The sequence below is a fragment of the Miniopterus schreibersii genome, assembly GCF_964146895.1.
Source record: "Miniopterus schreibersii genome assembly, chromosome: 3".
In the NCBI taxonomy this organism is placed as follows: Eukaryota; Metazoa; Chordata; class Mammalia; order Chiroptera; family Miniopteridae; genus Miniopterus; species Miniopterus schreibersii.
The window spans coordinates 17,722,539-17,748,837 of NC_138103.1; the positions used below are offsets into that span (position 1 = coordinate 17,722,539).

At 46.5% G+C, this 26,299-nt stretch overlaps 1 protein-coding gene across 9 annotated transcripts in view; it reads left to right on the forward strand.

Moving 5' to 3' along the window:
• The window catches only part of CLEC16A (C-type lectin domain containing 16A), a 199,126-nt gene that overhangs the window by 26,607 nt on the left and 146,220 nt on the right, over nt 1–26,299 (forward strand). For 5 of the 9 annotated variants that reach the window (XM_081131421.1, XM_081131426.1, XM_081131420.1 and 2 more), the window contains 4 exons: nt 680–854; nt 2,341–2,394; nt 5,920–6,033; nt 21,193–21,424. In XM_081131421.1, coding sequence (XP_080987547.1) covers nt 680–854; nt 2,341–2,394; nt 5,920–6,033; nt 21,193–21,424 — 575 coding nt within the window. The remainder of the gene's footprint in view (nt 1–679; nt 855–2,340; nt 2,395–5,919; nt 6,034–21,192; nt 21,425–26,299) is intronic. The other 4 variants (XM_081131424.1, XM_081131422.1, XM_081131428.1 and 1 more) reach the window with 2 other exon arrangements.

A 26,299-nucleotide genomic window follows, 5' to 3' on the forward strand; every position in this document is an offset into this window, starting at 1 on the left:
TAATACAGTCTAGATTGCTCTTTGCAATAAATATGGCTTTGCAGATAGGGAAAGTGTGCCCGCCAGCTATTTGAGAGGCTCTGCCGTCCTTTGCAAGGTTGAGGCTGACTCACCGTGGGGCCCAACCAGTATGCCTATTGCTTCCCTGCGAGGAGACAGAGACCTCCAGGGACCCGGGTGGGATGTCACGTCCTTGTGCTCTGCCCCACATGTGGTCAGGGCTGGTGGGTCCCACATACTTCTGAGGCCTACTTTTCTCCTCAGAACTCCTCTGGAGCATTTTAATTAGCAAGGATATATTGCTCCATTAATACTGCTTATCTTGGAAGCCAGGGGATCTTGCCACATTGGCTAATGGCTTGAGAAGAACTTAGCTGGTTTTTGCTTTGTTTACCCATATTGTTTTGTGGTTGTGGTGATGGGTGGGGGGGGCTGAGTTATACTGATGCCCCCAGAGGAGGGGACCCCAAGAGTCCCCTAAAATCAATCAGTTAGAGTGGACCTGCCCCTTTTCCCTTTGTGTATCCCATTAGTAGGGTCAGGATAAGTGTCTCTTGAAATTCAATTATTTATTGTATGAACAAATGAGCCCCAGTAACCTAAGTCTCAGGCCATTGATTCTAGGCCCAAGGGTTCTGAGCTTTGGATTCCAGACTGAGGTTGTCATTTTTGTTGGCAGACACCGGAATAGGGGGAAACTGAGTGACCTGGTGGCTGAGCACCTGGACCACCTGCACTATCTTAATGACATCCTGATCATCAACTGTGAGTTCCTCAATGACGTGCTCACGGACCACCTGCTCAACAGACTCTTTCTGCCCCTCTACGTGTACTCACTGGAGAACCAGGACAAGGTGAATCTGGGGGCCTGGCCCCATTGCTCTTGTGGGCTGAAGGTTGTCTTCAGAAGGGAGGGAAGAAGAGTCACCTTGAATAGGGCTGAGCTTTGCAAGGGGCTAAGGCTTTGAGCCTGTGAGAGATTCCTTTCAAAGCACCCTGGTTTTCTTTTCCTTTCCTCTTATTTCCTAAGAGTAGTGGGGAGGGGGGAGAGAGAGAGAATGTGTGTGTGTAGGGGGTGGACTGTAAAAACTGTAAAAGTGAATGAGAGAAGAATACTGACATCAGAATGAAACAGGAAACCCCTATGAATCTAGGTTTTTGGCTCCTGTGCATCCTTCTCTTGAGGTGTTCTCATCCTTGGTAACTTTTTCTGGTAGTTGCCAGGGGAAATTGATTTGGAGAAGATCCAGCCAACCACAAAACTTGCACAGAATGGACAGGAAGAGATGGAGTGCACTTAGGAAAAGCTCCCAGGGCAATGACTGTCCCCAGTTGGCCTCAGACTACCTCATGAGGAGAGTGCCTGTTAAAAGTGCACATCCTCAGGTATCTTCCCTCTGTTAGGGATGCTGGTCCAGTGGGTCTGGGGTGGACCAGAAATCTCTCATGATTAACCTGCCGCCCCCCAACCCTACCAGGGGATTCTGAGCTGGTGGATCTCTGCTTCCCCCATGAGAAATGCTGCTTCAGGGAGTGGAGGCCTTCTGCCCAGTGCCTCCCAGAGTTAAGGGGCAGAGGCCTCAGGAGGAGGTAGGACAGAGCGGTTATCTGCAGGGGCTTCACCTTCCTTTTTGGAGATAGAAGATGGAGATTCTTACTAAAAATAAGTAAATGGGAGAAAATTGCAACCCTAATTAAGTCTAGCAGAGGCAGTTCTGGGAGGCAGACAGATAACATGGGAAGTGGCTTTTTCAGACCTGGGATCAAATTCTCTCTTCCCTTTCCTTACTCTGTGACCTTGAACAAGGCACTTAACCTCCCTGAGCAAAATGAGGGTCCTGAAGATCCTCCCAGGGTTGGTGTGAGTGGAGCTTGTTGAAGCTCAGTACAAATGAGGAGCTTTTCCGAGGCTACAGTGCCCCAGTCTCTCTTGCCCCATTTTAAAAGCTCTTCCTGAGATCAGGCCTCTGGGGGCCCTTTCCTGGCAGGCTGGGCCTTGGGCTCTTGATGCCTCAGCTGGGGGAAATTAACATTCCTGGTAATTTAAGAAGCCAGCTCGTCTTTTGGGTCCAGCCTCTAATCCATGACTAATGATGAAAGATTCCTCAGGTGGAAAAACCATGGTCTTGCAAATGGTACTGAAGAGGATTAGGTTGCGAATTTCTTTTGCAGAGTGGACTTTTGACTAGCACCAGGCCAGAATAGCTCAGGGTCCTGGAGGAAATCAGGGGGACAGGGTGCCTCTCCTCCAGACAGGTGGCTTTTGGCTGCATGTATTTTGTGCCACTCACTTGTGTGACCTGGACTTCTTTCTCTCTCTTTCCCCTCAACCTTCACCAGGGAGGAGAACGGCCAAAAATCAGCCTGCCAGTTTCGCTTTATCTCCTGTCGCAGGTATGTTTGTTCATTTCCATAATGTCCCCACCACATGTTGGGGGCCTTGGAACACTGCTGCCCCTCAGAAATTTCCCAGGTCACGTTGCCCTCTCTTCTCTCTTAGTGTCCCCCATCTTGCAATAAAATAATAAAAGGAAAGGAGGTTCTATTTTCTAGATACTGAGTAGAGGTGCCAGTATCTTCTTCAAGGTAGTAGATGGAAATTTAACAAGAAATGAAAAATAAATCTAACCTGGCACTTCAGTAGTTGAGTTTTACCATGGGGATTGAGGTTTCCAAAACAACCAAGGAGTGTTCTTAATACCCCGGAAATGTGGACTGTCTGGGTCTTATTCGTGGGATTTGAAATAAGCCCCAAACTGCAGGACTCATTGTGCACGTACACACAGCGACCCTGGTTTAACAGACTTCCACTAATGAGGCTGTTTTTAAAGGTTTTTGTCATGGTTTTGGTTCCCAGATTACCTTCTGGAAGGTATCTTGTAGCAGCCTCAGTTCCCAGATTTGCGTCTTGAGCCAATTTGTCTGCCTCCCCCCCCTTAAGTGTGTTTCCTTCTCGTAATTATGTAATATTTACAAGAAGGGAAAAACTCCATGGTGACCCAGTTACATAACTTTAAAAATATTTTTATTACAAGCAGTCCAGACTTTCAGGCCATCTCATTAGACTGTCAAGTAGTCAAACGTTTGACCAGAGCTCTGTTCTCACTTCTGCAAATGGCACAGGTATTTATTTGCTTTGCTGAGAGAATGTCCTTCTAACTTGGTCCGGGGGCTGTTTTGAGTTTGAGGTGGGGCTGTCTCCCATTGGCCTGAGGAGAGAGATGCAAACCTGGCCTCCTCCCAGCAGCTCAGCCGATCGGGATCCACAGTGGCCTGCTTGCTGCTGTTCACTCCTGGCGTCTTGTTCTGGGGGTTCTGTTTGCTTGGAGCTCTGCAGTGGTGCTCACCCCTTCTGAATGCCCCTCTGTGTGACAGAGCTGAGTGCAAACCCCAGCCTCTCCTGGCAGCTTTTTCCACCACCTCATTACAAATCCGCCAGCATCTCCTTCCCGCTTGGGATTCTGGGAGTCTGGCAGGACCTGAGCAGGCCAGATGCTCAGCCACAGGAATCTCATGGAACACACCCGTAGGACACTTCAGCCGTTGGAGCATTGCACAGGCAGGGTCTCCTCCAAGGAGTAAGGAGTAAGGGGTCAGGCCATGCCTTTACTCTGAGAACCCCTTTCCCCCTGTTTCTTAGTGAAGGACCAGCAGCTCAGACACCTAATTACTTGTTTGAGTATCTCACAAAAAGGATAGCTTGTAATTTGGTGTACCTCAACTTGAGAAACAGAGCCCTTCCTCCCCTGCATTTTCATTTAGCTTTATTATAATGTTGCCTAAGTGTGTGAAAAACCTCGAAGCAGGTATAAATCCCATGTCCTTAAGCCCTACATCAAATCATCCTTACCAATTATTTTACGAGTACAGCCACAAAACCAAGAAAATTCATATTAACAACATTAATTTAGTATGACAGGATTCTGTCCTGCTGAAACTAAACTGCCACTTGTAATGAGAGTGTGGCACAGGTAGGCTGTCCCAGTTTTTCAAGTCTGGCCTGAGAACACTTCCACATATCATACAGTGGCTGGCTCTCCCCTTTTCTCCATCCAGAACCCAACAAAGATTGAGCCCTGTGTGTGTCCATAGGGGGGAATCAGTTGGCCTTTGTCCAGTGGGCCTTAATAGGCGCTCACTGAATGTGGACTGACCAACAGAATGCCTAAATGTTCATTAAGGTCACATTCACACAAGGTGTATAATAGGTATTTGTGGAATGAATGAACTCAGTGATTGGGGTTTATTTTATAGTTAAGTAAGGCAATAATTTGGCCATGATGAAGGTGAGAAAACTTACTTTTCTCATCATCATGATTGCTAATAGTTGAATGTCTGCCACAGCCCTGGACATGGGCGAATTTATGTGGTCATACTATATAATAGTCACTATGATGGTAAATATGCTTTGTGTATGTGTGTGCGCGCACGCGTGTCTGTGTGTAGGTAGGTAGGTACCACATTTGGCTATTCTGCCTGTACCTTTTGAATTTTACTTATTTTTTTGAACAATATATTCACCCTATTCAAACAATACAAATAACATGTAGGGAAAGGTCTCCCTCTGAACCTGCCCCCCCCCCCCCCCGGCACCCAGTTCCACTGCCCAGAGGCAGCTAGTGTTTCAGTTTCTGCCTTTACTTTTTTACAATATTTATTAAATTTTTTTTAAGTTAAAAACTTCAAAAAGTAAAACCAAGTTTCCTTTCTGCTTTTGTTCTGCCTCCTGATTTTTATCCCCAATTACAGCTGTAATTACAGGGTTTTTCTCTGTCCTTCCAAAAGTGTTCTCCACCAGGAGTTCTCAGCTGGGAGCTATATCGAACCCTCTCTCCCCATGGGGGACGATTGGCAATATCTGGAGACACTTTTGGTTGTCATAACTGGGGGTGGGGGAGTGCTACTGGCCTCTAGTGGGTAGAGACCAGAGATGCCACCAGCTATCCTGCTGTGCACAGGACAGCCCCCACCACATAGGATTATGGCCTGACAATAGTGCCAAGGTTTAGAACCCCTGTTCCATGTATATATGTGTGTGTGTGTGTGTGTGTATACATACATATATATAAATATAAACAAATACAAATGTGTGCACAGACCCTTTTTATATACAAATAGTAGATTGCCCCACATTGTGTTACACCAGCTTGCCTTTCCATTTTAAAGCAAAGTAGCAGGTGTGTCTGAACCAGCTCTGTGAGGCAGTTTTGAATGCTCTGATTCCTAAAGCCATTCCTCTGAGTATTGGGCAACAGGGTGGGGTAGTGGGGCCATCCCAGATGGCCCGGTGCCTTCTGATTTTGCATCCTGGCACAATTAGGTCTGTCTCTGGCTCATGTGGCTTTTCTTCCCCACAGTTTCCACACCTACCCATATTGCCATGGAATTCTGGGGTGCCAAAGCCCACTGCAGGGGTCAGTGCTCATGCCAGTGGTGGATCTCTGTGTAACTGACCCTTTGCCAAGTCCTTGATTGGAACAAGACTCGCCAGCCCCTTCTTCCCATATAACTAAAGTATTAGGCCTGTGCCTTCTAGTCTTTTCATAATTGAATTTGACACTGAAATGCCTCTGGAAAGGAAAGAGTGTGCTGGTTTGGCTGCTCCTTTCCCACGTTGCTTCACTTTAACTGGATTTGGCCTCACCCAGCCATGAGGGAAAGTCTTGCTTTTAATGCATTTCCGTCCGCTGAAGAGCAACCAGCCAAATAGGCAACAGTCTGAATGAAGGGGGGGCCAACCCTAGAAGGAGAAACATGTAACTGATTTCTCCTGAATGTGACCCATTCTTTGGATTTTGTAGCACAGGGATTGCTGCTTAATATGGGCCTTGTGTAGCCCAGCATCATTGCAGATCAAGGAAGGAAGAGGTTGAAAGACTGCACACTTTAATGCAAATCCCATTTTTTGTTTCTCTCTAGGTCTTCCTAATTATACATCATGCACCCCTGGTGAACTCGTTAGCTGAAGTCATTCTGAATGGTGATCTGTGTGAGATGTACGCTAAGACTGAACAGGATATTCAGAGAAGTTGTGTAAGTCATTAGCATTATGACTGTTTCTAGACCTTGATAAGCCATGGCTCATTTTGTTAACCCGTGTGTTTCTCTAAAACCGGAAACCAACATTCTACTTACAGCAACAGTGACGTATAAGCTATTCTGAAATTCAGGGAACCTAATAAGAGTCTTGAAATGGGTACCCCAGCGAAATCTGGGGGGTCTCTACTAAGATTAGATTCATTAATTGTATATTATTGAACATGGAATTGTACTGCTCTGGGCCTCAGGTTGTATATGTGTGAGACACTGTTATGGGGAGAGAATGAGAGAATACCTTGTCTAAGGCACAAATAGCTATAAAGGCTGGACATGGAACATCTATAAAGACATAGGCCCCATGTGAGGGCAGTAGGAAATGGTGGGGACTATGGCAGATTGGAGAGTGTATGCGTCTTTTGTGAGCAGCTGCTGTTTCACCCCAGGCTGCAGTCATTCTGCAGGACTATGGATGCAGTGTTGCTAGGTTTTCTCATGTTTCCAGAGAAGCTGCAAATTTGCATTTTGATGCAAAATCTCCCAAGATTTAAATTATCACTGAACTGTGGCCTAAACAGACCATATGTGGTTTGTGCATTTTGTCAGTTTTGTGCTCTGCCAAAGAAAACACCAGATGACCAGTATAATGACTTCTCCTGCAACTTTCCTAGCTTGGCTCCTGTGTATCTTGCCTGCCTTCACTCCTCTCCTCCTGCTCCAGGCTACCTTAGTCCTGGTCCAGCTTGCTTTTCCCCCAGTGTGCCCACGTTTCTGCCTTTGTACCTGTGCCCTTACCAAACCTAAGTCTGGAAGGCCTTTGCTGCTGGTTCCCTCTTATCAATACCTTATGAGCTTTAAGCAGCTTAAGGCAGGCATCTTGTTTGTCATTGTATCTGCTGCAGCATGGGCTCAGCAGGCATGTCTGAAATGAGCCCAGAGTGTAGGCACACAGGCAAAAGGCTGGCCTTACCCTCCAGCAGTTAGCTCTGTTGTCATATCTGAAGGAGTGGGTGGAGGGTGATCCTGTTGCATGAAAGGCCAGAAGTGCATAGTGTACCATTACAAGAGTCACCTGCCCTTCTGGTTTTTCTGGTGTCGGATAGCTTAGGCCATTTTGTTCTTTAAGGGAGCATCTGAGCCTCTGTAAAGGTTCCCAGAAACTTTCTGTCCTTACTGGTGGTGGCATTAGTTCAGCTGAATTGAATGGGGCCTTTTCATGGCCCCAGTGTGGCCCATCCTCTCTTTGATTCATTCATCAAGTGTTTCTTAAGCCCTTTCTTTGGATCCAGCATCATCCTAGATCTGGGGATATACAAAATCCTAAATAGTCTCTGTCACATTGGAGCTTTACAGTTCAGTAGAAGAGACAAATGTTGATCAAATATACAAATGCCTGTACTATCTCGAGTCTTAGAAGTGCTCTACAGAGAAAGTGTAGTGTTTGGTGAGGGGAATTTAACCTGGAGATGATGAGAGTGACAGTGTTGAACAGGAAATACTCCCCTAATGATCCTTATCATGACCATACATGGTCTAGAAAATGTGGAGCTGAATTGGTGTTTGTGGAGCCAGAGATATTTCTTTGCAGGTTTCTTTTTTTTTTTCTTTTTTAAAAAATATATCTTTATTGATTTCAGAGAGAGGAAGGGAGAGAGGGAGAGATAGAAATGTCAATGATGAGAGAGTCATCATTGATAGGTTGCCTCCTGCATGCTCCCCGACTGAGGATTGAGCCCACAACCTGGTCATGTGCCCTGACTGGGAATTGAACCGTGATCTCCTGGATCATAGGTCAATGCTCAACCGCTGAGCCATGCCCAGCCAGGCTCTTTGCAGCTTTCTTAAACTCACTTTTGCAGAACAAATGCAAGTAATGGAGACAGAATCAGCAGGTCCCAGTCAGAGCTGCTGAGGACCTTGCCAGCCAGCAGGTTACCTTCGGCAAGTTGTTTCACCCCAGATAGAAAACACGGAGAGCAAGCCTACTCCAAAGGGCTTTTGGTGAGGATGGGAAGAAAATATACTTAAAGTGCCATCGAGTGCCTGACAGGTTGCAACCCAGTCCTCAGAGTTGTTTGGTTTGGTCTTCACAGTGGGTAAAAGAAAATTTTATGAATTGCCAACTGTAAGATGTAAGAAGTTTCACATAAAAATCTATTTCAGGATTGTCTTGAACAGTCAGAAGATCTGGTCCCTTGATGCACATGTTTCTGCAGGAAGCTTCTCAGAGTCTGCCCCTGTCATATGAGGCATGTGTTTGCCATTGAATTTCCACTGTCCCCGCCCAGCCTGCTGCTAATTCATACTACATTTACATGAATAACAAGTTAGAATGTATTGGATCCCTTTGGACTTTTTTGTCTCATGATTTTCAGACCCCAAGATAGCTGCTAAGGCTTCATCACAGAATGTCTTCCTATATGACACTCACTGCTGAGGTTAGACTTTGTTTTCCGAGATGAACCCGAGATCGTTGTGGTGCTGGGGTTTGCAGGGTTTTTTAAAATTGATTTTAGAGAGACGAAGGGCGAGAGAGAGAGAAAGAAGCATTGATGTGAGAGAAACATCGATTGGTTGCCTCCTGCACGCACCCTGACCGGGGATTGAACCCGCAACCTTGGCATGTGCACTTACTGGGAATTGAACCCACCACCTCTTGGTGGGTGACACTCCAACCTACTGAGCCTCACTGGCCAGGGCTGCAGGGTTTCTTTTTAAATTGATTGGCATGCCTTTGTAAGAAATAATAACACTCTTTCCTTAGTTTTCCCCCATTGGTAACATCATGCAAAACTTTAAGTACCACAAGCAGAATATTGACATTGATACAAGGGGTTTACAATTTGAGCAAAAGCTACTTGCAGAAAGTTACTGGTGACTTCTCAGCTTAGGATACCCACTTTAGTCAAACCATCTAATCAGAGGGAGAGTTTAAGAGATTTGTTCTTTTACCCTATGGCTTCCGCTTGGGATAAAGGTTGTTCCTTCCATGTGATAGACACACAGCTGCTCGTTGTGGTGGATGCCTGAACTGAAAATGAGATTTTTTTTGAGCATGGAAGGAATTGCCAGCCCAAGTGAAAGTGTCAGCTTTCTACTTCCGGTTTTTACCTTTCCCTAGTGCGAAATCAAAGTTTGTTGTATTCTGATGACTGCAGATAAAATTTGGGAAGAGTGGAGGTGAATCTCATTTATGACTTGTTTGACAATAGTCCTGGTGAGATTTACCTTCCTTCCCTCTGAGCAAGAACAGTCTCCTATTGTTTCCTGCCTAACTCGGATGTGGTTTGGTCATACTTGTTTTAAGTTTCTTGGTCTTTTTTAACCTACTTTCTCCTTCCCGTAATTTGTAGATAAGTTACTGGTATTGCTTCATTTTTACCAGCAGACCTTTCACAAAACCAAACCAAAATTAAAGAGAGAGAGAAGCAGAGGGGAGAGCAGAGTTATTTGAAAAGTCTGTAATTTAGGGTTAAATTTAAAATACATCAGCATGGTAGATAAATGTCTAATTGAAATTCATCTGTGCATTAAAATAATATGGTTCCTACTAAGGGATAATTTCTTGCTATAATTCTAATGCAGAGCAGATAGTGTGTTTCTTGTCAGGGAAATAGAGTAAGAGAACACTAATTCTGAAACTGCTAACATCTCATTATTCTTGCAAAACAAACATATAGATTAGATTATGGGACATGCCTCATGACCTATAGATACTTTTTTTAAAGTAGGGACTTTTTTCCTCCTGGGTTTCTGTGGATAGTTTCCTTAGTTCTTACATTCATTCATTCATTCATTCCTCATCAGAGATGTGGTGGTGCACAGAAAATACATGACCCCTGCCTTCACTGGGCTTCCTATCCCCCGTGGGATGTCTTGGAGATGCCTACATCGCTTGTGCCATCATGGGGCTTGCCAGAGATGCTCACTGCAGTGGGTGGGTGCTCACTGCAGGAGTGAATGACTCGATGGGTGAACTGGTGATGGGGTCACAAGGGCCCTCGTGATGTTCTTAATGACTCTCAGAACAGAAATAGCTTCAGGGCCTAACCCTCACATGCCACCTTCTCTTTGCTCATAGGCAGGCTTTTGGGGAAGGAGTGTGAGAGTGGGTGGCCGTTGGTGTTGTTCCACATTCCACCTTAAGAGGCAGCTAGTGGAGTGGATGCTGGAGCCAGATTCCTTGGTCTCCTCAAATCCTGGCTCCTCATCGCACTAGGTGTTCTCCAGGACAAGTTAATCCACTTCTCCTAGCCACAGTTTCCTCACCTCTCCAATTAGAATAACAAACATGAATTTTTGGAGAAGGTTAAATGCAGCATAAAGTGCTTATTCCAAAACCGAGCACACATCAAGGCATAAATATTAGACGTTATCATTGTCGTGATCTTAGTTTCTGAGGCTGCAGTACAACCTTATGTACCCTATTTGGGACCTTTCTCTGTATGATTAACTGAGGCACACTCAGTGTACCCTTAGGGAGGTGCCTCATAACCAGGCATAAAGGCATGGAGGGCCAAGTGTTAGCAACAATAACAGTGATGGTGACTGCACTAATAGTAAACGTGGCCATTTAGTAGCAGTGGTCTGAGCCCTTTGTGTACACTCTGGGCACTCTGATTCAGCCGGCCTTAAGTACAATCTCTGGAAAGTGCAAATACTTAACCCATTAATGTGCATTGGCTGGCTGTGAATTCAGAATGGAGGCAGAATTCGGGGGCAGAATAGGCTTGTTTGTCCCAAATGAGGATGCTGACCATGTTTCTGTAGGCATCATTTCAGCCAGTTGTGATGGTCACCAGATGATTCTCTGGGGATCCCAAACATTGAGTGTATACCTGGGATGTTAGCTGCCAGTTCTCTGTGACTGACACCCATCCTTCCTGGGAGCCGGGCCCTCTGCCAGCAGAACACTCTGCCCGGACATGGCCTGTGGAGCCAGCGGCTGACAAAGTAGCAGCCTGGCTTCTCTTGCTTGTGTTTGCAGAAGCAGAATCATGGGCTTGAGGCCCCCTGGTTGCTGCTTCAGGGCTCTCTCTAAACCAGGCTTGATCAGACAGCAGCAGAGCTTCCCGCATATTGAATGCAGCAGGCAGAAGAGACCCCCCAATTGGAGTTCAAGTCTTTCAGTGACCCTGACCTTACCTGTGACCCCTGGTTAGTTGTGCTGGTTCTGAAGCACACATGTTCTTCTTCCTGAGAGTGGTAATAGGGAAAGGGAGAGGGTTGATTGTGAACACTGAAGGAGAAAAGGTAGACTTCTATAGATCAAGGGTCTTACTTGGCACAGTTGCAAACATTGCCACAGAAGATTTAGAACCCATGTGTGTTCTCCATTTTTGCAGCGCCATTGTGGCCTGTTCATAATTCCTCAGTGGAATTACAGCTCCCAGGCACCATTGTTGCCTAGAGAGGTATTGCGTGTGGCAGCTCTGGTTCACATGTAAGAGGATTTGACAGGATCAAAGAGAATCCAGGGTGCAGCGTGTTCCACATATCAAGTAGGGCATCGTGGTAGATGAGAGACGTCTTAGAAACAGTCACCTCTCCCTTTCTCCTGTGCAGATAGTGGGGCTGGACACCTAATAGAAGTCAAGAGTGTAGAGACTCACGGAGGGATAGCCTTTATTTAGCCAGGGCTGCAAGTGGCTGGACCGGAGGACCCAGGGGTGCTGCTTCTGTCTGGTTCAGTGAGCCAGAGAAGGGCAGGGGTTCTCAGATGGACTGGTCACTTCCTGGAGGAGCCAACAGGGTAAAACAGAGTGGGAAAGTGGGGTTGGGGTGGAGAAGGTTCTGTGACTCAGACCCCAGCTGGCTCTTCTGTGTTTGCCTGGCAGCATGACCCAGAATGGGCGAGGGTGGCCACGGGGCTGGAGACAGATGTACCCTGCTGAGTGAGTCTCTCCGGAGACCAGTCTACATTGAGCCATTGGTGACTTCTTTCAGGTTTCTGCTAAAATTGGGGGAATCAAGGGTGAGGACAAAAAAACGAGGCACCCCTACTTCTGGTGTCTCCCCCTGGGGCCTTGTCAGTTTTCATCAGTAGCCTGGCCCTAGTTTTTTAACTAGACTTTCAGTTTCTTGAAGCTGGGTCAGCATTATTCATTTATGTAGTCAACAAATTATTAAGCATGTACCAGGCTCTGTTCTAGGCATAGGACAAAGACCCCTGACCTCCGGGAGCTTGTGTTATAGTGGAAAGAGCGAGAGGAACAGTAACAGCATGTTCGAGTGCGGAGAGTACTCCAGAAAAGCATCAGTAGGGAGGGGAGGGGGCAGTGCTAGGCGGCTTGGTGGGATACAGTTCTCCACAGGGTGGCCAGGCTGGGACTTGCTGGGAAGGTGACATTTGAGCATAGACTTGAAGGAAGTGAGGGACTGAGTCGTGCAGGTATCTGAGGGAAGAGCATTTCGGCCAGAAAGGACAGCCAGTGCAAAAGCCAGTGCCTGGTGTGTTAGAGCAACAGAAAGGAGCAGCGTGTTGAGGCAGAGCTAGTAGTAGGGAAGGGAATGAGGGTCCAAGGCACCTTGTTAACCATTGGAGGACTTGGCAGTTTTTACTGGGAGGAATGGGACCATCTTAACCTTTGTGTCCCCAGTGTTTACCATGCTTCCTGCAGTAAACATCTGTTGTCTTGAAATAACGAATCTCATTGAGGGAATCAAGTACCATATCTCTAATGAGCCAAGAAAATGCAGTTTTGGTCAGTGCCAAAGTCCTCTGCCAGGAAACTTCGTTTTGCTTAGGGGTGCTTCTCCTGACAGGAGGCTGGAGGGCTGCACATGGTGAAAAAAGGGCCACTTCATTCACTTTTCTCTCTGGGTGCTCCAGCGATTTAATGCCAGTGGATTGGGAGGGGAGTGATGTGAGTCACTCATTGCCTGACTGAGGATAGTAGATGTGGCAGGTGGGTAGAACTCGTCCCAGGAGACGGTTAGTGGGGTTTCCAGTGAGTTCTGAGGCACTGGCTGGCCTGAATGACTGCCCACTAACCACTCACCTCGATGCTCATAGGCTTACTTTAGGGGACATCCTGGTAACCTCCAGCCAGGCACGGGGACAGATCTCAAAAGCTTCATGAGCAAAGGGAGAAGTCCATTATTTCACTCAAACAGTATTGTTCTGGGTGACACTTGAGCTCTGGATGGGTCATTCCCTAGTAAGAGCAGTGCTCATCTGTCAAGCACTTACTGCCAGGCTGGCTGGCTGCTCGCTCCCCTTTTCTTCTCCCTCCCACGAGGATTTTTGGAGCATCCACACATTGCCTGCCTCAGGGAACACAGGGTGAACAAGGTGGATGAGGTCACTGTTCTGACATTCTGGTTGGGGAAAACAATAAACAAATGTGTCAACACAATTTTAAGATTGTATCTGGGAAGAAATAGAAAGCAGGTTTGGTTGGAACCACGGAAGACCAGAATGGCCACAGCAATCTTGAGGAAGAAGAGCAGAGGCTCGTAATAACCCAGAGAGGGAGGTAGTGTTATCTCACGTTCTGCACGAGGAAGCCGACACTCCCAGAGGTTAAGTCGTCATTCTGTTGTCACCCAGTTGCAGGGGATTGCAGGCGTCCAGCCCCACATCTTCATGATGTTTCTATTTTGTGTCCTGTGTCATCATCTACAGTGATAGTCACTTCCAGTTTAGCATGAGATGTAGGGTTCTGGACCAAATGTTTGGGTACCTGAGAGTCACCAATATTTCACAGTCCATTATCTCTTTTCAGAGAAGAAGATATAGTAAAATACTTTTCCTAAAGACATACTAAATAAGTTCTCGGCATGTCAGTGTTTAATGAAAGAGAGTACGTTTTATTTTGCATGAGTGTCAAACGTGCCTCTTCAGTCATAAATATCTTGTGATTAATTCATCCCACAAGCACTCATTAGCTCTTGATTGACTGCCAGATGTGGCATTGAGGGGGCCAGAGAAGATGACCTTGGGTGGAGTAGGCTAGGGGAATAAGGCTGGTCTCTTGCAAACGCAGCAGCACCTCAGAGGTTGCTTTCTAGGAAGTCACAGTACAGTCTTGATGTTACCTGCTTTCTCACAAAGAGCGCTGAGCGAGTGTGCAGTGCAAGCCTCCTGAGTGCTGAGATTGTTCTGATTCCAGATAAATGGGCATTTCTTTGGTTTATGCCTCTGCAGCTGCAACGCTCCCTGATAATCAGCCAATTCACGGAGAAGGATGCCATGCTCCTCTTGTTAATGAAAGTGGCCTGCTACCTCTTCATGTTTCCCCCTCGCTAGGTTTTATTTTCCCCATTAAATTTGGCAGCATAGCCCAGATGCCTCGCTGATGTGGTTGCAATTGTGCATTCTGGACACGCACTTGGGCCTTGGTTCAGCAGCCCCACATTACTCAGGGTTTGGCATGTAGCACTTGCACCCATACATCACTCTGGAGTGTATTCTGTCTGATGTTTGCTTGCTGATCACCTCATTCTGGAATGAGAAGAGGCTCACTCTGCTGCAATTATCTGCCTATTTCCTTCTGTAGCCAGTTGTAAAGACATACTGCGGTGCCATTGGTTATGGTTCATGTAAACCTAGGCCACCGTGACCCCCATGACATTGGGAGCTCTGTATATATGAGACAAAAATGGAAAACAACTATACATTATGATCGGCCATAGTGATAGGTCAGAGGGCCACCTAATGAGTGATACGTAAACTGTCCCTGAGATTTTGCTTCACAGTGCTGGCTACCTGCTTCTCTGATTAGTGTGACCTAGTGTCATGCTTTTACACCAGTCATTTGTGGGGCTGGCCCCACATTGGGAGGCTCAGCAAGTACTTATTGCAGGGGATGAATGTTGGAGCAGTGCAGCAGAAGGGTTGAACACAGGGCCACTGAAGCTGTACCTCCTGGGTTCAAATCCTGGCTCTGCCTTTCACTCGCCAGTGACCTGGGCCGGCCAGTTGCAGGCCACTCGCCTGCAACTCCTCGCCCCATTCGATTGTTCGGAGAATAATGTGAGTTAGTGTTTGTGCAGTTCCCAGAGCAGTGCTGGGCACATTTTAGGTGCCTGCTGGGTGTTACTGACCATCATTACTACCTGGGAAAAATAACAAGGAGGTGTGCTGCCCCTTGGCACCACTCAGCAGCCCTGGGGGGGAATGCTAATATGAGGCCCACTTGATGCATGTGGAAACAGGCCCATAGAGGAGAAGGTAGTAAGCAGGGCAGCCAGGACTCAAACCAGGGTGAGTAGGGCACTGAGCCCAGGCTCTGGCTGCTTGAGCATCCCTGAGGATCCCATGTCATCTTTGTGCTGTACACCCCACCAGTCCCAGCCCCGAGGCTGGAGGTTGGGGAGGTTGTCTAGTGGCCTGGGAGCACTTTGGGGAATCTAGCCTACTAACAAACCAGAAAGCCGGTGAACAGTAAGTTGCGAGGGAGTCAAGTTTAAAACAGAGAGTGCGATTGTTTTTTTAAAGGTTAGCCCCTCCCCTGCCCTCTCTTCCATGCTAGTGATCTGTTTGCCAGGGGTTGGAAGGTAAATAACTATTTCTAGTGTGCCCCACTGTTCCAGGCATTTTTGCATTCAGGATCTCAGCTCACTTGGTGGAGCTGCTCTTGGCTCTTTTACACGTGAGGCTCATTTGGTCAGGGTTGCTTGGCCAGTAAGTGGGTCCGAGGTCAGGGCTCAGGTCTGCCCTTACGTTGTGCATGTTCTTGTTAATCATATGGCTGCCTCTTTCTCTTAGTTCCCTTCCCTTAGCAGAGCTGTTTGAACAAAAGGATTCTAGTTATTTCCTCAGTAGGGGAGTGGGCTAGGCCTGGGAGAGCCTGGAAGGTGAGCTTCCTTAGCATTATCACCGTGACCACTCCTATAGATTCAGACAGAATTCCGGGGCCATGTCACCTGTCCTTTCCCTCACTTATCCCCTCTAGTCACCAGTCTCTTTTTCCCTCCTTTCCTCCAACCAAGATTCTGCCTGCTGTTCCCACAATCCTTTCTCTTGCCACTCTCCAGCCACTGCCTTCTCCCCTCCCCATTGCACCACTGAGTGGGCACAAAAAAAACCCACCCAACACTATCTACCAGGTGCTGAGGCAGGGACACCCCAGTAACACTTCCCAGGCCTTGTGCAACATGAGCTCCTTCATGAACAGTTGGCTGGAGAGGCTGCCCGCCTGGCCCAGCGCCACCTCCTGACTTCCCATGTGCATGTTGCCACCTGGGGAGCTGGCCAAGCACTTTGTGTCCCAGGGCACCACCACTGTCACCAAGCACACCCGTTCTAGGTGACTTTGGCCTTGACAGAAATAAAGGCTGAAGCACTGAGCTGTCCTTCCTAGTGTTACCTTTCTGAGCGTTCTGGTGAACTGTTAATATGCAAGGTTCCATCAGTCATTTCCTTCTCCATGAAGCTCTAATTGTCCCTCCATACCTACACACACCCCGGGCCTCCCATAGTTCCCACTCCTTCCTTTGTTCCCCCAATGACCTTTTCTACCTAGTTTCCACACGAGATGCACGAAAGTACATCACCTACTCCTGGCTGGACTGTGAGCACTGTGAAGGCATGCCCTGGGCTTCTTTGCTCTCAGCCCAGCACTTGGTGTCTAGTCAGGGCTCAGTGAGTGACTAGGTCTGTCCCCTGGTGACAGCAGTGAATCCAGCTTCCCAAGTTGTCTAATTGGCTCTTAGTTTGTATTTAGGGCATTACGACAATCTGACTTTTTTGAAAATCCTTTAAGTAAATGTTTTTGTTTTTTTTAATTTGAGGGATAATATAAATAAAGTGCGTAAAAGTGTAGTATCTTTAATGGTGGTGTAATATGATCACATTTGTATGTGATGCAGGTAAAGATAGGAAACATTTCTGTCATCCATTCAGCTCCTTCCCGGTCTATAACTAACATCCCCTCGCCCTCCCCCAGCTAATCACCATTTTGATTTCCAGAGGTGCCTTTATTGTAAAGGTATCTTTTAGAAACTGTGGTGAAATACATATAACAAATACCATTTATGATGGAGTAACCATTTTTAAGCGTACAGTTCAGTAGCATTAGGTACATTCCTTCAAGATATTCTTTACGTTTAAATGGCACTGGTCATACTTTCCTGGGGTAAAACAACTGAATGATGTAGAATCAACTAGAGTAGAAAGTGAAAGTTCCCCAACCTCAGTATCGTCCTCAGAAGGAACCACTATTTTCAGTTTGTGTATCCTTCCAGACCTTGCTTGGTGTAGTTTCATGCAAATATCTGTCAGCACAGGAAAACATGAGATATATGTACATGTTTAGAATCAGTAGTTTTGTTTTTTAACTGTAAATGGAATCCTTGATTGACTGACTGACTGCAACTAGCTTTTCACATGCAGTCTGTGTCCAGGCCCTAATAGGGGGCGCCCCAGACCTAGGGGAGAACGTTCTGTTTGACATCTAGGGCATTAGCCACACTGCCTCTCATTCACTCAGAGATGCCCAGGCCTTGCATGTTTCCGTCCTTTCCTGACCCCTTGCTCCTGACACCCCTCACTGCCCTTGCAGAACCTGCTCTCAGATCCTGCAGCACCTGAAAGTCCTTAGTTATCGCTGACCTCTGGGGAGTCACCTCAAGGATTCAACTTTTAAGCAAGGACCAAAGCCTTAGGCTGTATAGATGAAGGCTGGTGGAAGGTGTCATTAACCAGCAGGCAGGGGCAGACACTTTAGGGAGCACTTGAGCCCTTAGGCCACCCCTGAAATCACATTGTTGGCCTTCAGCTCGCCCTGACCCCAGAAACCAACCTAAATGTCCAGCCAGAACCCAAGGCTCTCCCCCTGCACCCCACAGTTGGGTACCCGGGTATTCAGTGGAATGTGTGGTCATCAAGGACGGCCCAGGATCTCCTCGCTCCTCCTGCAGCTCAGGCTCCAGGTCCCTGGGAGACGAGTATTTGGTGAAACCCCACCTGTGGCATTTGGGAAACACAGACCTTATTTCAGAATATTCTTCTCTGAGACATGCTTGGCGTGCTTGCTTTATGTGAAGAAAAATCCAGGCCTTCTCATTTTTTATTCACTTTTGGTTAGTTTCATCACGCTTGGTCTTCCACTGTGTGAAGTTCAGCTGCTGAGGGTGTCAGGCAATTTTTTTCTTTCCTTCCTGCCTTTTCTTCCTTTTTTTGTTGTTCTTTCCTTCACTTTGGATACAGTAAAGAATAGGCAGCCATGAATTCACTCATCAGCCCACCCCACTGAGGCCCTGCCCTGTTCCAGGCACCTGGTATGGTGTCAGTTGAGAGCACGGCGGGGAGTAGGATGAACAAGGACCCCTCCCCTCCCCTGGGGGTTTTCCATCTGGAACATCCGGAATTATCCAGTGTAACGCGTAGATTCCTGGGAGACTGGCAGCCACAAGTCTCTTGAACAGAGCAGCAGGAATGATCTGGAATCTCTGCCTGTTTCCCAGCCAACCCTTACCAGTTTCTCCATGGTAACTGTGGGATTTTGATGTCATTATTATGAAAAAAAAACAGGGTTTTTAAAAAATATAGACAAAAAAGAGGGAAAATAAAGTCTATAATTCCAATACCCAGATGATCCTTGTTGAATTTTTTTTAAAAATGTGCATGCATGATTAGAAATTTCAGACCTAATGGAAAGGTACAGAAATGAAAAAATCTTAGTGCTCTTGTGTGGGTGTGCACACAGTACCGCCCCCCCCCCTTCTTCCCCCAAAGATGAAATCTTAATATATTCTTATGCAGCTTTCCAAGAAAAATTGTGTTTATACCATTAGGTAGAGCCTTTGGAAAGCTTAAAAGGGGCCCTACTGTGTCCCCTGCTCTTGCCTTTTCATCCCAGTGCTGTTTCTGTATCAGTCCATCAATCTCTGTGGACAAACCATAATTACCTAACCACTCCCCGCTGACGGACATTTAGGTTATTTCCAGCAGTTTTCTGGGTAGGTTACATTTTAAAGGTTTGAAATTTCCCCAGCAAGCATGCCTTCCCTTCTTCCACTCCCCAATACCTGATCTCTGAGAAAAGCAAATCCCTTTGGAAAGTTTTAAAATTCATTTTCATAGTTGATTTTTTTTAAATGTAGGCAGGGAAAGGAAGGTAACTGTTATTCGTATGTTGGATGCTTACTCTAATGCCAGGCTCTGAAGGAACTTTATAGCCATGATTTCATTTAGTTTTGTCAGAATTACTTTCCTGATGTTTAGACCAGGAACCTGAAGGTCAGAGAGGCCCTGCAGCCAAGGTAGAGTTTAGCTACGGCTCACACAGCTCTGACCAGCCCTGGACTTTGTGCAGCATTTTACTTCCCTTACTTCTGTCAGTTCTGTACATCTGTGTCCACACAGAGCTCGGGGAGAGGTTTCTTCATCCATACTTGTGAATTTCTCCTTGGAACTTGTAACTGGGTGGGGGTTTTGCTCCGTGTTTGGTGTTGGTTTTTTGTCCCTGAAAGCTTTGTTATGCATGACATGCTCTAACATTCACTGGGAGTAAGTGGTGATTGGAGGAAGCTGTCACTTCATCTTGGGGCCCTAACTTTTCGGGTTCAGGTCCCTCATGAGAGGCTGGGGGCATCTGGGGCAGTGTTTGATCACACAGCATCCTGAGTGGGCTCTGACGGATGCTGTCTGTCAAGTTGTGCACTCTCGGAGTGCTCTGGGCTCTTGGTGGTTGGCGTCTGTAATGCACTATCTGGGTTTCCTGGACACTAGAATCATGTCTCAATTGATCTGTCATTTTTGTGGATGAATAATCTTAAGTCGGTAAATAAAAATTAATGTTTGGATTTGGATGCTAATTTAGCTTTCAATTATGTTTTGTTTTGAGTGTTATTGAAATTAATTTGTGTTCCTTGAGCTCATTCTACTTATTGGCAAGATGCAGTAGCCCCCAGAATACAGTTGGTGGTTGTTTGGGGTAAATTCAGAAGATGGATAAACCGTATCAAGATAATGGAAAAGTTTACTTGAAAACTTTTCCCTTTTTAAATGACAGAATGATATCTGAACATCATCCAGACTCTGGAAAGAGAAAAACACTTCAATCAGAATCCTGCCCCAAACAAATCAGTTTCCTTTTGTCTTTGTTCCTTTCTAGTCCTGGCCCATTTGCATGTACTTTTTAGAGAGTACGAACTATGGAACTGAGCTTGAGCTCCTGGGTAAGCTCTGTGATTTTAGGAAGAGCTTGGGCTTTGGGATTGGGCAAACTTCTATTAAAATTCTGACTGCTGTTTAGTAGCTGTGTGACACTGGGCAAGTCAGTTTACTTAACATTTCTGAGCCTCTGTTTTCTCAACTATAATGTGGGGCTGGTAATCCTTATATCTCCTGGTTGTTATAAGGACTGAGATACAGCCATGTTTTCCAGAATGTGGGACATGAACCACTGGTGCTGCAACCAACAGGCCACCTTCATTTCTCTTTAGAAGCCTTCTGACTTTTTAGGGAAATCTTTCTTTGGGGTAAGCTTCCTTTGAATCTGAGCTTTAACTCATCACTGATACTCTCTTCCCTTCTAAAGAAAGCCAGTGTTTGGCTATATTCAGTCACTTTGCTTTTCTTTTCTGTTATTTATTTTTATAATAGCAAGGTACACGGGTGTTCCATTTCCTTCAGCAATACACTGTTTCTTTTAAAACAAATTTATTTAAATAAGAGTTAATAACAACATCAATGTGCTGTAGTTAAGACATGAATTGTGCAGATGGCATGTGGGTTTGAATGCCAGCTCTGCTTCCTCCTGGTTGACCTTGGGTGGGTCATTTAACATCTTTGAGCCTCAGTTTCCTCATCTGTAAAATGAGGATAACAGTTGTACTGCTTCATAGGGTTGTAAAGTTTAAGTGAGGTAATATAGTCAGAGTCCTTAGAACACATCTGGCACATACAAAATACCATAAAGTGTTAACTGAAGTTTCTTATGCAAGTGACTGACCTTTGGGAGCATGGAACTGGTGTTGGTGAAGTGCAGTTTCTGACTTAGGATTGTGGGTAGTAAATGCTCGCTCGTGCTATTGTGTCAATTATTTAATAATGATGATGTTAATGATAGTCATAACAACAACTAGGAGGTAGCATTTGTTGTTTGGAAATGAATTTCTTGGGGCAGAAACTCTCCGACAGCTTGATAGGTTCCAGTGAGATGCAAAGGTTCAAACCCGGCTCTTGTCTTGATTGTACTTTCCTAGGCCAAGCCCAGCGTTCGATGCTTTATTAAACCCACCGAGACACTCGAGCGGTCCCTTGAGATGAACAAGCACAAGGGCAAGCGGCGGGTGCAAAAGAGACCCAACTACAAAAACGTTGGGGAGGAGGAAGATGAGGAGAAAGGGCCCACTGAGGATGCCCAAGATGATGCCGAGAAGGCTAAAGGTACAGAGGGTGGTTCAAAAGGCATCAAGACGAGTGGGGAGAGTGAAGGTGAGTGTGCCCATGAACTCTGCCCTGCTGCCCGTGCTGCGAGTCAGGCTGTCATTTGTGTCTGGTCCCCCTTGTGTGTCAGTGAGTGCTTCTCTTCATTCCTGACACCTGTGAACCTCACTCCAAATGAACGATTTTCAACCTCTGTCACCTCATGGCACACATAAACTCAATACTAAAATTCTGCAGCACACCAAAAAATACTTTTTGCCGATCTGACAAAAAAATAGGTGTAATTTTGATTCATTCACACTGGACAACTATTGTTGTGTTAACTTTTGTCATTTTTTCATTTGACAATCTAAGGGAAAAGACTAAATAGTCAAGTATTGCATGTTTTAAAAACTTTTGGAGTGCGCTGGTTGAAAATCGCTGCTCTAAACAACCCAGACATTTGAAAGTAGATCCAGTATAAGGCCTGCTTTTACTAGATGGGTGACCTAGAGCAGGGTCTGTACTCTTTCTTTTTTTTTTTTTTTTTAATATATCTTTATTGATTTCAGAGAGAGGAAGGGAGAGGGAGAGAGAGATAGAAACATCAATGATGAGAGAGTCATTGATCAGCTGCCTCCTGCACGCCCCCCACTGGGGATCGAGCCCACAACCCAGGCATGTGCCCTGACCGGGAACCCAACCAGTGACCTCTTGGTTCAGGGTTGACACTCAACCACTGAGCCGCACCCGGCCGGGCAGGGTCTGTACTCTTAACCTGTGCCTCCCCATCCTTAAAAAGAAGGTGACAAATAGTATTTACTTTGTTACTACAAAAATTAAATGCATTGATTCTTGTAACATGCTCAGAACAGTGCTTGGCCCCTGTCAAATATTTGCTGCTACTACTACTATTATTATCATCACTGTTTTTATCGTTATTGCTGTTCTTATTATTCCTGATAACCTGGATTATGATTTTTGACAGAAGTCATTGTTTCCAGTGCACTGCAGGAAGAAAAGGGGGCAGTGTTTAATGAACTTACATGCTTTTAATAAGATTGGGTTTTTTGAATCAAATAATGAAATATAATCCCTTGTATTCTTACATTAAGAATTTTTAAAAGTCCTGTCTGTTTAGAGTGAGGTACACTTGTGTTTGCTGCCTATGTGCTAAATAAGCAGAGTAGTTCAGTCCTCTTTTTTGCCTTTGTCAGGAATGATTCTGTTTTATTTTTTACTTCCCTCTATTTAGATGCTAAGACCTTCTCAATCTGGGGAGAGTGGTCTGTTCTGGAATTAAGCAAGCTTTAACTGTCCAGTTCTTTGTGTCGTAGGCCGGGCACACAGCCACACAGATTGGGGCCCCTGGCCACAGCTCGGGACACTCTGGGTGAAAGAGGTGATGGGGTGTAAGTGGGCTAGGGGCTCTGATCGCTGGAAGTGAGCTCCCACCACACCCCCTAGGACAGGCATGGGCTCTCTCTGGCTCTCAACTGTGCTCTCCCCTGGGGTGTGAAGACTATTTCCTGCCAGTGGTCCTCCTGGGTCCTGGGCTAGCAGTGGCTGCTCTGAAGCCAGCTCTTATTGGCCCATCAGCCTGGACTGTGTGAGTCCCTAGTCCCAGGCATCTGACGCTGGGAAATGGAGTGGCTCAGTAAATCAGTGACTGGGAACTCATTTGCTTGGGGGAGTTTGCTGCAATTATGCAGCCAAAACCCGCCCCGCCTCGCCCCCCTCACTCCCCGCCCCCGCTGGCCCCATTCTGATTTTCGTGGCTGTTCTCAGTGAATGCCCTGATCACGTTTCGATAAGTATCACCAAAGCATCTCTCTGGTGCCACCTGGCCCTCTTTTTAAGGTTTAGATCTCCAGTATGCTTTTATTACTGTTCAAAGTGTGCAGTAAGCATTTTGGTTTAGAAATTCTCTTTTGGCTGGGAAAATCTTTACCAACAAGTACCACTTTGGTGAAGGGGGAAGGAGAGGGGCAAACACAAGGGAAGCCATACTTGTTTGCTTACTTGGATCATTTAGATATTTTTTTTTAAACTCAGGAGAAAATTATCTGCTTAAGCCCTAGATTTAGCTGTCCTGTAGCCACATCAGGGGGCAAAGGGATGACTTTACCCCATTTTGTACTTTGTGTTCTCATCAATTTTGTTTTGGAAAGATGCTACCCTCTTTCATTCCAGTCCTTTTAAGGGCTGCTCTCTAACCAGGGCTGGGCTGTGACTAACCGTGGTGTGGACAGGGCAGTTTGGCCTTAAGCACACAACCAAATGAGTCAGCCTGGCGGCCCAGTCCTCATGCACAGGGGCCTCAGAGCATCGGCAAAGCTGCAGGTCCAGCTCACTGTTGGGATTGGGGCAAGGCCTCCTGCATGCTGAGCCGCCTGCCCTGTGGAGGGGCAAGGGAAAATGTTCACCAGTTTCCAAAAACCTATTTTCCAGGCAGTCCCTCAGCCAGGTTATGCCAGACAGGGCCCTGAAATTTCCCCAGAGGTTTTGCTTGTTCGGTTGGTGCTGATGTCAGCGCTCAGTCGAGCATGGCTCTCAATGACCCCTCAGCATTTGGTGCCTTCTTATTTTCTCGAACATGCATTAGTCTTCCCATCCAGCTCAACATAAATAAATACAACTTTCATAGGCCCCTCCATCAAACAGACACCTAACTGGGCAGCAGGAATTGTATTCTGGGGCTTTCATAGGCCCCTCCATCAAACAGACACCTAACTGGGCAGCAGAAATTGTATTCTGGGGCTTTTTAAACCATATATTTGATGTCTTAGTTATTCTCATATTTGAAGGTGTGGCTGGATGAAACCACACAGCTGTTCATTCCTGTGACTTGGAAGGGCATCAGGCACATTTCCTAATTCAGTTTCAAGCCAAAGGACAGTGTAGATAGGGGAGGTGCCTGAGAGATGGGAGACTTGGCTTGCAGACTTGTAGCGCTATTTACTGTGGGCCTTGGAGGGTCTTCTCAAGCCTAAGGTCTTCCCTTCTGGAAATTATGAGTATAGAAAATATGATTCGTGTGATAACTTTTTTTAATGAGGGTATCTTGATATGCTTGAGGTTGTAAGATTTAGAAATTCAACTCAGGTTGTCTTAAGCAAAAAAGAGGATAATTGTTTATGTAACTGGGAGGCGAGGTGGGGCTGGACCCAGGTGCCAAGATGACCATTGGCAGCGCCAGGCTCATATCCTGCCAAGTTACTTACCACCTAGTGGAGAGGGAGCTGCTTCTTCCCATTAGCTGCAGCTAAAGTCTGGGGGCCGATGCCTGTTCATGTTGATGGGCCTGGCTTGCCCACCCCTGGAGAGGGATTTTCTGTGCTCATTGACCAGGCCTGGGTCACCTGTCTGCCCTAAAGTGACTCCCTCAGTAAAAGTGACGAGTGTTCATCAGAAGGGAGCATAGGTGCTGGGCCATCACAAACAGCAGACCCTCCCCTAGAAAGCCACCGTATTTCAGTGTCCCCATCCCCTGAGGGCTGTCTTCTCCCTGTTTTGAGGTGGGTAGGTGCCTTTTCCCTCCAAATTATCTCTTCTCTAGCAAGCTTCTTGCATTCTCTCTGGATCTGGGGGCTTATTGACAGCCTGGTTGTAACAGGCACAGGTGACTCTTCAGTAAAGAGATGCTGACACCAGTTCCCCTCTGCCTACCCTGCCGTCCCATGTTAGTGGTGAAATCTTTACTTAAAAAGGTGGCTTAAAGCACAGGAGTAAAAAGGCATGTGGCCACAAGTCACAATTTTGCCATGACCTGATTTGAATGTGGCATTAACATGTTTTTTTCTACAAATGCAGCACCCAAAATTCACACCTCCTCCACATTTAAGTCCAGACAAGGAAGTTGTGTGAAATGAATGTGCACCCCAGGACCCTCCTATCCCATACCTGGTTTGCAAAGAAATTTGCTCTGCCTCAGTGTGATGGGTGACTCATTCTGAAACCAAGAAAATCACAGGGCCCCTAAATTTTCAGAAGTTGAATACTAAAAGAAAGACCAGGGTGCCCTTGTCCCTGCAGCTAAAGGAGTGTTCACTAGGATGTGTGCTCGTGTCAGCTTGCTCTGCATTCTGAATTCACTTAGAGCAGTAACTTAGTAAACATGCCTGAGACAAGAGAATGAATCGTTTGAACTTCTTGTTTGAAAAATAGGATTTGGCTTCTGTTTTTTTGCCTATGGAAAAGGTAGGCATCAATTTCACGGCCTGACCTTCAAAGCCTGCACTTGTCTTGGAATTCCAGGAAGGGCATGGAGTACAGGTGACAGCACTGACTTTATATCTGCCAGGTCAGCTGGGAGTTGAGGGGTACCTGGGAGCTTGCAGCCACAACTTTGCTTTTTTTGCTTTTTCAAGTCTTCACTGACGTGAAATGGAGCTTGGCTCCTCTCATAAAGAGGAGTTTTCTGATTGAGGTGAGCCAGGGACTAGCTATCAGGAGGTTAGGGTCTGAACCCCAGACTTGCCGGTCTGCTCCTGAGCAGCTGTGTGACCCTGGGCAAGTCATTGCCCTTTCTGTGCTTCTCTGCCAATGGAGGGGGCTTCATATTTCCCAACCTTCAGGGTGTCAGAAATAAGAACATCAGTGCCTCAGCAGCTAGCATGGGACCCATGAGCACTAAATAGAAACCCTGGCCGAGATGGAGAGTAGAGTGAAGAGCTGGGAAGCGGTACTTGAGCTGGGCTGGGCTGGGGGCACTTTGTGCATAAGCACCCTGGCAAGTTTCTGGGGGCCTGTCTCCCTGTTAATGTCTATAAGGAATAGCGGTGGCTGTGTGTGTGTGTGTGTGTGTGTGTGTGTGTGTGTGTGTGTGTGTGTGTAGGGAAGAGAAGGGTAGGTAGGCTGGGCCACTGCTGTAGAGAGCTGTGGGAGGGCCTGCTTTTCAAATGGGCTTGACCTAGTATAAGGAGGACTGAAGGTCAGTTCAGA